Source organism: Protopterus annectens, chromosome 8.part1 (assembly GCF_019279795.1).
Source record: "Protopterus annectens isolate FY-2018-M chromosome 8.part1, PAN1.0, whole genome shotgun sequence".
NCBI lineage: Eukaryota > Metazoa > Chordata > Ceratodontiformes > Protopteridae > Protopterus > Protopterus annectens.
This window is the reverse complement of record NC_056742.1, coordinates 281,067,802-281,079,952: the sequence shown is the minus strand read 5'-3', so window position 1 is coordinate 281,079,952 and position 12,151 is coordinate 281,067,802. Positions and strand designations below refer to the sequence as shown.

The window sequence follows — 12,151 nt, the reverse complement described above, 5'->3', positions numbered from 1 at the left end:
AAGAGCACACAAACTAGTAAATAGGTTAAAGGAGAAATTAGGAAGCTTAAAAACAATATGACATTAAAATAGACACTAAACAAAAACAATTACAGACCTTACTTTATGTCAGAAAATTAAGAACTAACACTCAACAATATTTGGCACTAGTCCACAATAACACTGTCCACGCTAACTCAAAGGAAAAAGCAAACATCCTAGATGACAAGTTTAGTGCACATTTTACTCTACTTCCAGTTACAAATTCACAGTCCCAGCCACCTCTGTTAATTGTTACGTAACAAGTCATTATCAGTTATCTCAAAAAAAGCAAAGACCACCACATACATGGGCCTAATATACAAGGCTGCCTGATTATCAGGGCCAAATATGGGATATCCGAATCCCTTCTTTCCCTCTAATCTAAACCTCTCCACTGGTTACATTCTTATATCATGGAAACAGCCATTGCAATGCTGTTACTCAAGGGTGGCCCAACCAGAGAAACTGGTAATTACAGATCCATTACTCCCACTAGCCTCATTTGTAATGCTGTAGAACATGTTAACTCAGACCTCATGAATCTGTACAATGAGCATATCTTACATGTGGGCTCTCATATCAATTCAGCTTTGTCAAAAAAAAAATGCCCTGTCTCTTCACCACATTACTTTCTTTGAAAAAGATACTAAACCAATGAATAGTGGTTATGCAGTGCATACAACGTATCTAGACATGGCCGTGGCCTGTAACATTATTTCACATGCACACATTACTGGCAGGCTTGCAAATCTGGATATAAATTCTTAAGCTGTGCAGTGAATAGCTAACTGGTTGTTTGACAGAACGCATGTGGTTAGAGTCACAGGTGACACTTCTGACTGTAAAAAAGTTACCAGTGGTACACCACAGGTTGCTGTGTTGGGCCGCCTTCTATTTGTCATCTACTTCTCAGACCTTCCATCCAACACTCCCAGCCTAAGTCGACAGATGACTGCAAACTGGGTGTTATTCGATATTACACCAATTCAAACTGCTCCAACATGCGTTAGACAATGCTAATAATTAGTGCAAGGCAATGTTCTTAAATTATAAAGAAAAAATGTATTATAGTTAATTTTGGTAAAGAAAACATTCACATCTCATACAGGTGATGCGCTCCTCCAATCAGGCAGTCTCATAAGGGCTGAAAGCACTCTTGTTGATAATTCCTTATCTTTTGACTATCATGTCTGTACAGTATAAAGCCTTCTATCTGGCTAAATCTAATTTTGAAAGGCATCTCCTCTAGATCCAAAGAAGTCAATCACCTTTTATTCTTATCTAATCAGACCCACTACTGAATACAATACCCTATTTGGTATATATCTGTCAAAACATACATCAATCAACGTGCGATACCACAGAGATTCAGGATTAAAAAGATCAATGGCTTTGGAAACCTTAGTTACCAGGACAGACTGAAAGCCCTCTCTCAGTATTCTGTTCTAAGACACTCCTTCATGGGGATATGTATTTATCATCCAAGCCATGAAAGATCTGTCCCTCTTTGACCTCCTATCCCTTCACAAAACAAATGCTTCCCCAAATAACCAGTTTAAAGAATTTAAAGTTCATCAACAGAAAAACACGATACCCTGGTGTGATATATTCATATGCCAAAGTATCCCTCACCTTTGGAACAAAGTCCCGATGCATATGAAGCAAAGAAGCACCCTTACAGCCTTCAAGGTAAACCTAGACAACTGAATGGGCAGCCTGAAATTCTTCCCTTGTCTATGTTGTGTTGCCCACAATGAGGCTTGAGGGAAATGTTGAATATGGGTTAGTGGCTAGGCTTACAAGGGTCTATGTTCACCGATCAAATGGAATGTTCATCGAACACCCTTTCATCGTACATAGACCATTGAAACTGCTGTTCCTCAAATGGCCCATACATAGACCATCAAAATTGCCATTCCTCAAAAGGCCAAATGATTGTACAGAAGTTCATTGAAAGATCATAGCTGGCCAACATAAAGGGAACAGAACAGATTACGTACTTACTGATAAGTAGGGATAAGGAAACCTGCCCTTTCCCCACTGCAGTGTGATCTTGGAGTTGGTATATGTAATTAGCAGAGGTGTGGGGGGGGCACAGCCCCCCACAAGAGGACAATTTGGTGAATACCGGACCCTCCTTATGTGGGGAGCTGCACCCCCACACACCCACCGCTAATTATATATACCAACTCCGAGATCACACTACAGTGGGGAAAGGGCAGGTTTCCTTTTCCCTACTTACCGGTAAGTATGTACTCCATTCCATTCCCTTTACATTGACCAGACATGATCATTTAATGAACTTCTGCATGAACATTGGCCTTTCGAGGAACGGATCATTCGATGGTCTATGTACGATGAACAGGTGTTCAATGAACATTACGTTAGATCAGTAAACGTAGACCTGGCTTATATGGGTCTAGACTGATTGGCTAGTACTCACTTATGAACTTATAAATCACAAAGAGAAATGTGGTGGTCGATGGCCATCACAGTATAAGCCACTTTATTTTTTTTTCTTTCATTGCCCATGCCAAGCACAAGTCAAACTACTGTGTAAAAGTGGTCATTAATGGCATGCCTGCTTATTACTGTACACACCCACCACTGAAGTCTGCATGCAACTCTGAAAATGCTGTACAGTCCAATGTCTGAGATTCAGTTCTAGCCCCAGCAAAACAGTGAAGCATCCCATCACCAAGGAATAGGATGTGATGAGGGCAATAGCTACCATCTCTGGCTTGATGGTCACATCTGTGTTCTTCACTATCTGAAACCCTCCACCATTTATAACACATACTGCCAATTGAACAGTCAAGTCATTAGAAATGGCCAGCCAGGGACAACCATCCCTCCCCTCCAAGATGGACATGCCTATCCTCCCTACCTGTGCAGTAAAGCATCAGACTGCAGTAGTCAGCACTTCATGCCTCTATGCCGTTAACACTGCCAGTCAGTATAAATATTCATCTATGTGTTGACAGACTTTCTGCAACAACATTTTTCTTCCACAACTTCTCACATGGTGTTCATGCCATGTAAAAACACTAATACTTTAATATTCACTAATGTTCGGTAAAGTTAAACTTGTCTCTGATCTAGGCAGTTGTGCTCGGAACACTGACAGTAATCCTGAAAAGAAAATCACTCCAAGTACTGTGCACGTCTGTTTCACGTGTTGGATTAGTTGCCAATCAGCAGGAAATACAACTGGGATTTCATAGTTATACAATAATGCTATGTTTCTGAAACAAGAAAACCATCTCCCTCCTCAGATTTATCACTGAAGGAAGTCAGTCAGGGAGTTGATGAATCTTAATGCAGTCCTTCCTGAAAGATCCACTACCAGTCTGTACAAATATCATACAAGTAAATTAGTTGCTGCCTCTCTCCTCTCTTTCTGACTTGCATTATTTATGCAATCTGCCTTTTTAACTTGCATTACTTAATACTACAGATGTCAAAGTCCCAAGTGTAAACTCTAATTCTTTAAAAGCAGAATAGGAGTGGGATGGAGTCACTAATGTTAGTGCAAGGCAAACTACTGCATATGAAAAATAATTGTGATGATGTAATCTTCTGTATGACTATGTAGCACAGATATTACTCCAAAGACCTACAACGTATTACATGGAAATGCATTGGATGTTTAAAGCTCAATCTAACAAGAGCTGGTAGTTACACTGCCACTACAGTACATCTGCAGAATTTTACACAATGGCATGACCTGTGCTGTACTGATGGTATATTTTGCTTAGTTTGCTTATTGTTTTTCTAGGTCTAGAGTGACTCATTTCTAAATTAATGTCTAACCAAGATCCACGGATGTAATCTAGATAATTTATGATGACTTTTGAAGAAGTCGGAGAGTTAGACTAAGTAGAATTAATTTTAACTTTTTCATCCAGGACACAAAATACCTACACTATGTTGGGATGACTATTGCAACCTCAAAAATAAGAAGTTTTGTTTTCTTTCAGCATGCACGCACTAAAATACAAAGTAAAATTCAAACTCTCATATGAAAACCACAACATTTTAAAATACTGCTGCAAACAGCAAAGCAGCACTTTAAGGCCTGCAGTTAATGATCCTGTTAAACAAGCCCTGGTTACTAATAATCATAAGGGTTTTTCACATTCTGTTACATGATGGAGCAGTAGAGCAGCTAGGGTAGGGTGAAGGGGGTCATATGCTCTGGGTGCAAAGTATTAGGGGGGGTGTGACCTCAGCCATCCTACACTGATCCCACTTGAGTGTATACTGTTTTTTAAAAGTCAGTACTGCATTTGTGGTCAAACCCAAGTGTTGTAGTGTTCCATGCATTGTCTAAAATAAACTGTAGCAAGCAGTCTGCTAAAGTTTAAAAGAAAAAAATATTTTTTAAACTAAAATCTAAGCACTGTAGCACTCCCTGCATGTATAAACTGACTAGCAACTGCTTGCAACAGTTGCAAATAAAAAACAAATTTTCAAATAAAAAGCTGTGTTTCTCTCGCTCTCTCTTTTTGTTGCTGTTTTTGTTTTTAACTAAAATCTCAGCACTGTAATAATGCTCTGTGCATGGTATAAACTGTATAGATTTATAGCAACAGTTTGTGATGAAGACAAAAAAGATGTGTTTATTTCTTTCTTCTCAATGTAAAAATGTAAGGAAGGATAGTCTGGGACAGGACACAGAAATATGATCTGATGGTTCCTGCATTTCAGAAGCCCCAGGTAACTGATCGTGGACTTTTTTTTTTTTTTTTTTTTTAATGGCTGTGAGTTGAGGAGGGGAGGGACAGCAGAAACAAGATCTGGTTGGGCTTCTGCATTTCAGAAACATCAGCCACCAGATCACAGACAGTTTAACATAGCGAGACAGCTTTAAAAAAAGCAACAGAGAATCTATTGCTTTTTTTAAAGCTGTCTCGCTATGTTAAACCCATGAGACAGCTTTAAAAAAGCAACAGAGAAAGGAAGATCTCCGTTACTTTTTTTAAAGCTGTCTCGCTATGTTAAACTCCTTTAACATAGCGAGACAGTGTGTAAAAAGCAACGGAGATCTTGCGTTCTCCGTTGCTGTAAAAAAAGACATACTAATGGAAAAAATCAGGGCGACCAGACCTTTTTCCATTAATATAAGTCTGATTTACAACGTGCAGGCTGACCAACCAGCGTGCACATTTTGGAATATTAATTGGTGGGGGGTCATTGTATAACAGGATAGTGTTAACAGAGACAAGAATGTAAGCAATGAAAAATCTGCCCTCACCAGCAAAAGACATTCTCAAGCTTGCAAAATGGTTACAGACCCATTTCTCTAAAACTACATATGTATGCTATGTTACTGTGATACTGAACAAATGCTAGAAAATGAAATTGCTCATCACCTCTGACAATGATCTAAAAATGAAAAAAAAAACGGAAATAGAAGAGTTTCTGAGTAATTAAAAAATTAATTATAAAACATCAGTAAGTCAAACTGGGGTGTGGGTAGTGTTAGATTAATCCACTCATTACTTCCTCTAGGTCATTTATCCAAATAAGATGCATCTGTAATTTAAAATTATACTATCCATTTATACGGTGCTGTAAGGTACAGAGAACAGATACTGAATCAGAGTATTAACTATCTCCTGAATACTAAAAACAAGCATAGACAAAGTAGAAATTTAAGTTGCAATGCATTTTCCAAAGCAGAACTTGCTTACAAAAACCTTATCTTCTACAACAATTTTACCTCTTTGTACTTGTCTTTGTCTATTACGGGCACAACATCTAAAGACAATGAAGACGCACTTGAAATGGAAGATCTCTTGCTACTGGTATCTGCAGAGCGCTGAGGAGATCGATTAGGTGACTAACATTAAAAATATAAAAGAAAATGCTCAAATGATCAGTAAAGCCACTGTAGAAATTTATATATCTGTACTACCTAAGCATAATAATTCATAAAATAAAGAGGGTACTCTTAAAATGCAACACTTACCTCAAAAACACTACTCCTACGTTCAAATCGTTTGTAATCGACTTCCATTATTGTCAAAATCTACATGGATATAACAGAAATGTTACACTAATATAATTCATGCTCAATCTTACCCAACTGCCTGGCATACTAATTTTAAATACATGGCTCTAAATAATACAATAATTTCATGCCTTTAATTTACCACATTGTACAGAACAAGCAGAGTCAAATGAAAAACACACAAAGAGTCCCAGATGGATGATGTAGTTTATTTCCACATTATTTTTATTCTTTGGCATTACATTTTTAGAGTAAAAGCGCTAATGGTCTGAAAGGTGGTACATTTACTGCCCCAATTCTATTACCCTTACTTTACTTTGACCAACCATTAAATTGCAGATGAACCATCAGACATTCATCTGATTATAATAAGCAGTAATGGCATTGGCTGACTTTTACAGCTAACAAGCAACAAAATGACACACGAACAAACGCAGCAAAATAAGGCATTACATGTTATACAAGTGAGTTCTAGAAAGTTGAAAATCAAACATAAAATAACATATTACTATTTAAAAACTAGCCATCAAATTCTGATAAAATTCAAAAAAGCAATAGGAAGCAACACCTCATTTAAAAGGGGGGGGGGGGAATATTCATATACTTCTTACAATTTTCAGTTTTTATGGGCAATTCTTACCAGATTAGTATCACATTTTGATTTAAGGCAAGAGACAACGGATCTTGTGGGAATAAAAATGAAGTGAACCAGTACTGAAACAAACTCCATATACTAAAACCATAAAAGAAAATTTCCCACAATGGTTTTGCACTGCTAGAAGACCAACTTTTTAATGAAGAACTTTTTATGTTGCTACAACCAATAATTATATACAACAAAAAAAAAGAGTACCTACAGCATTTTTTAATTTTTTTTAATTATCACTTATGACATAGGCAATCATACACTTATATATACATAAAAACAAACCATACTGACATAATTTTAGTTGCAAACATTATACATCACTTATAACCTGACCAATCATTATCAGTCAAGCATTACATAGCTCATTTAAATCCTGCCTTCGTTTAAACCTCATTCCTCCCCTGTATGTATGGTTCCTACAATTCCAATTTTTTTTCTATGTAATTTGCTCCTACTCTTTTCTAAGGATCCCAATTCCAGTTGCTTTACCTCTGTTACAATATTCACTACTTCTACTACAGTTGGTTTAGACTGATGTCCATTTTCTAGTAACTGCTTTTATAATAAAACAGTAAAATTTAAATGACTTCAGTATAAAAAGTACCGAAAATCTACAAAATTTGAAACGGATAAGGTAGTTTGTACAGCTAAAAACATATCCAACAGATATTCAAAAAAATGCATAGGGTTAAAGCCCTGACTTTGCCCCAGATGAGATTCAACTAGTGTCACAGGTTCTTGAAGGACTTGGCAGGAGAGAATAGGAGTGAGCAGCTAACGTCAGCTTGCCTATCCTGGGGAGAGGGAGGCTGCCTGGCTCTCTGCAATAATTAGCAGCATTAAGAGCCTTCTGAGCTCTGCACTGCAAGTGGTATGCCACTTGGTTGGGAGGTTGCATGAGTGGAAGCATGCATGAATCTTCTAAATGCAGACATTTTGGAGCTTGCATGGCTGCTGCAGGGTGATTGGGGTTACTGCACTCACACCAGCAGCAGTATGATGCTGCACTGTTATTCTCGACCTCCTCACCAGCCCCAGTCAGGGAGGTCAAGTTAAGCCTGAGGGAGGCTAAGGTGGGTCCATTACACCCCCCCTCCAAAAAAAGGAGAGGAGCTGATAGCAGCTTTTGTTCAGCTGTACAGAACAAACGGAGCAATGCTCTGCATTCAATCAGCAGAACAGGTTCTGGACGGGCCAGGCAAGGGAGAATGAGAGTGAGCAGCCAGTACAGGCTTGGGAATTTAAATATGCCCATACTAAAATGGAGTGCTTTTTGTAATTTTAGTAATTTACAGAAAAACTTTAGCACCTTCTTGCTTTAAAATAATCTGAGACTATTAGTGAATAAACAGACTAGACTAGGCAACTTTTTGGATACAATAAATTTTCCAGACCACATAAGAACTGATGGTTATAAATTGTTACTCCCCACTCCAATAACTGACAGTGACCATTCAGCAAATATGGCAACTTTGATATTCTAGTTGCAATACCACAAGATTATACTAAGTACCAAATGATTAGTAGTTAGAAAAAAGCAAACAAAAAAAACCTGCTAGACAGTATATCAAGGGATAGTATATAAATACGTGCACAGGATGAGGAAAAAGCTTATGGAATACATTTTTAGGCTTAAGACATAAAACAAATCTACCAGACAACAAGCATTTTTCCAGCAATGTAAATGATCAAACAAGAGGTCTGATAAAGATCAGACAGCATCCAGAAGAAAATTGATATTAAAGATAGTAAGAAGGCATTCGTTATATGCATTCATAAAGGAAGAGACACTGATACAGCTGTAGACCACTTTAATGAACACAGAGAATAATGAACAATTTATTTAACAAACTATTCTGCATACTTTTTATGGCTCAGAAAGTACCAATATCATACACCTGTTAGTTACCGATGATAAAACAGTCGGCTGTCTTGATAAACCGGATCATTCAAAAGTCTAAGGTAACAACAGAATGACTAATAAAGATCAGAAATAACTTGAAGACTTGGCAAAACTCCTGAATCTTACTTTTAAAGCAAACCCCATGACTGCAAACATGATGACATAAAACCCATTTATAAAGGGAAAGGGTCATGGAAGAGTAAATGTTATAGGCCAATCAGCCTACTGTCCAACACAGGAAAGGTCACAGAGTCCCTAATTCCTAAAAACACTCAAAGGAATTAAGCAATGTTGGTACACATCACATTTATTAACATACGTATGTAAGTGAACTCTATAACTACTTGAATATTACTGCTATGAAACAGAATATGCATTATGTGATTTTTACTGATTTCACTACAATTTTCAGAGTTGATCACACCTTATTATAAAACTATTAAATGGGCAAGACTAATATCTTAAACCCAGGAGTGTAGGAATGGACAGGAAAATGATTACGCAAGAGACGGGGGCTGCTTAAACACAGGACATCTCAGAGAAATATAATGGATTATTGTTCAAGGTGTACTGCAGGGGGTCTTCTAAGGACCTGCACCAGTTCAGCCCACACATTTCATATACTCAAATACCACAACAATATCACTGGATGACTTTTTCTGTTTAAAGCCAGTGATGTGAAACTCAGAAAATAGGTCACATGCCCTGAAACCAGAAAAATATCAGTCATGTTTAACTGGCTTGAGTGCATGGACAAACACTAACTACATGTAAATTAAAACAAACAAAGGGTGGCAAATGAGATTTGATTATTCACTTTCTGCGCTAATGCTGCAAAACTAAAGACAAACTACTGAAAATGTAAACTTATTTAAAGGATTACACTTATATGGGCCAATAATACTCTCAATTTCAGTCATCATATAAATAACAAGATGGCTGTACACTGAGTAACAGGTTCATTCTAGCTCTCCCGGTGTGAAAACAGAAACTCAGCAGAGAAAGCCAGGTGACTTACATTTCTGGGTAAATTTTAGTAACTGGTTAGCAAGTGCACTGCCTGGATGCCAGGAGAAAAGAAATACAGATGAACTGAAAGAAAATCAGCTACAAAAGGCGAGGAAAAAACACTGAGAAGAGTACTCCAGCTGTTCATCAAAAACAGTGCAAGCTCTAGACATGACTTCTAGTAACCTAGAGGAAAGTATAAAGCAACTGCATAGAGACCCATTTAAAATAAACAAAAAAACTCAAATAACAAAAGGCTGGAAAAAAATGGAAGAAGCTTTAAACAGACATTCAGATGAGGTGATAAAACTACAAATATCAGAGGACAAAATAAAGAAATGGCTAGGTGAATATGTGAATGCTCAAGAAAAGGTGTTTAAAAAAAGAATACAATTAGAGGATAAAGAACGTAGGGGGAAACCTGAGATTTTGTGCTGTACCAGAAAAGTTGGAAGGAAGACTATATATTAATATTATGAAAGCACACATAAGAAACTGGACTGGTATTCCACAGCAGGAGTTGTTAATAGAAAAGGCATACAGTGTGTATGTTCCAAACCTGGCTATGAAAAAGCAACCTACACCTTTAGCAGTAAAGATGCAATCTTATCAGCAGGAGGAGTTGATTCTGACAAAACTGTGCAGAAGGACAAAGTTCTAAAAGTGGGAGACAACAATGCATTTATGGAGGATGGTTATTCAATGTACACTAGCTAGAAGAGGAGTAAATTTATAACACTATTCAGAACAGACATGAGATTCAAACTTCTGTGCCCAGTTAACCAAGAAATATTATTTCCTGGAGGGACAAAATCATTTTTGATGCAGTACATGCTAAAGAAAAAATATAAAAGTTTGTCCAAAAAAAGTGAGCTGTGAAACAGAAAAATTCTGCTTCTTGTCCTTCTGGTAATAGAGACGACAGAGAGACTTGTACCAGTGAAACCTTTTCTAATGTTTCAACAGAAAATGCTTGAGAGAAGGAAAAAAGCACAAGTGTTGACTAGAAGAACTGAGAATAAATTGGAAATGAAGCAGAGATATGGTTTGGGAGATGGACATGAACAGGAATAAAACCAGTAACTTGCAAACTGTCAAATGTGGGATTACAAATCAATAATTATACTTGTGAAACATGACAGAACAAGAAAAATCTGGAAACACTGGACTTTTTTGACTTTGTTAAATTTGTTGGGAACTCTAAAGCATATGCCCTACTTCATCTCATTAATGTTTGGAAAAATACTTATGGGAAGAGGAGGGAGAAACTTAGCTATAAGTAAACATTTTTTTTTCTTAAAAGTATTTTTTTAGTGCACAATTTTCTTTGCATGCTATAAAGTTTTCTCAGTTATTTTAAGTGCAATGAGGACACTAATGTAATCAAGTCCTCCTGTTTTTTTTTTTTTCTTCCTCCTTTCTCCTTTTTCAGTTTTAAGAAGTGTAGGCACTGCAATGCACAAAAAGAAAAAAAGTCTGCTCAAAACAGCATGACAAAATAAAAACTGATGTACTTTTTCTCATTCTTGCATAATCGAATGATGGAATTAAGGCCCTTAGCGCAATCTAGTAACAAGTTTTAAGAGAAAGCAAGTAAATGAAAAAACAATGAAAATTTATAAAGCTTTTTTCTAGCAAATAAATGTATGCTTAAGTAGCAACTTTGTATCTAGTCCTCATGTCTCTATGGAAACAATATGTTAAAGAGAAATGGCTAGGAGAAGTGTTTTCCCAGCTAGGGGAGCTACAAAGATAAGGCAAAAACAGACAGCACTTTGTAGAAGCACAGGTTGCACTGTGCATCTTAGTACAAATAGCCTTTATTTTAGATTAACCCAAGTTTGTGAGTAGGACTGTCAGTTTGGGACACATGTTCCTATTAAGAGGGTAAACTTCAATATCTGAAGATGTACATAGTTTTGTGTGTTAGTATTTAATTAATAGGTTTTAGGGGGTATTGAGGTATTTTTCTTTGAGGCCTTTCAATAAAACAAAAGTTTTGTAAGATGTGACAGACAAATGGAGATGACAAGAAACAAATGTATAAAAGATCAACCTGCCAAACAGTGTATGCATGTTAACACAAAAGCTGGAACTAGACACTTAAAAAAGCTGTTGCACATAAAATGTAGGAATAATAACTTTTTAGCACAATGATGCTTTCTGTAATGTCTTTAAATGGCAATGGTCTCAAAGATGTATACAAAAAAAGAAAGAGTAGTGAACTATACAAAAAATGTAGTGTGCAAATAGCTATGCTACTGCAGACACACTTGGAAAGAACTTAACATGTGAATTTAACAGAGAGGTTTTCAGGATGGTTATTCAGTGGGACATGTGACAGAGTTAAAAAGGAGTACTTATATTAATAGCAAGAGGAGCTCCAATAGTGATAGAAGAGGATAAAAAAGATTATAATGGTATAGTAGTACTAAAGGGATACTGGCAAGGGAGGAGGATTACACTAGCATGTATTTATATTCCATTTAAAACTGCTATAATGGAGCTTAAGAAAATTGTGGGAGAGATATAATCAGCTTTCAGCAAGGCATAT

The 12,151-nt window shown here is 36.8% G+C and overlaps 1 protein-coding gene across 1 annotated transcript in view; it reads right to left on the bottom strand.

Annotated features, from left to right (window-relative positions):
- The window catches only part of ANKRD27 (ankyrin repeat domain 27), a 1,716,109-nt gene that overhangs the window by 469,505 nt on the left and 1,234,453 nt on the right, over positions 1-12,151 (bottom strand). Inside the window, exons 19-20 of the mRNA XM_044081882.1 lie at positions 5,996-6,055; positions 5,747-5,866 (exon numbers count right to left, since the gene is read on the bottom strand). Coding sequence (XP_043937817.1) covers positions 5,747-5,866; positions 5,996-6,055 — 180 coding nt within the window. The remainder of the gene's footprint in view (positions 1-5,746; positions 5,867-5,995; positions 6,056-12,151) is intronic.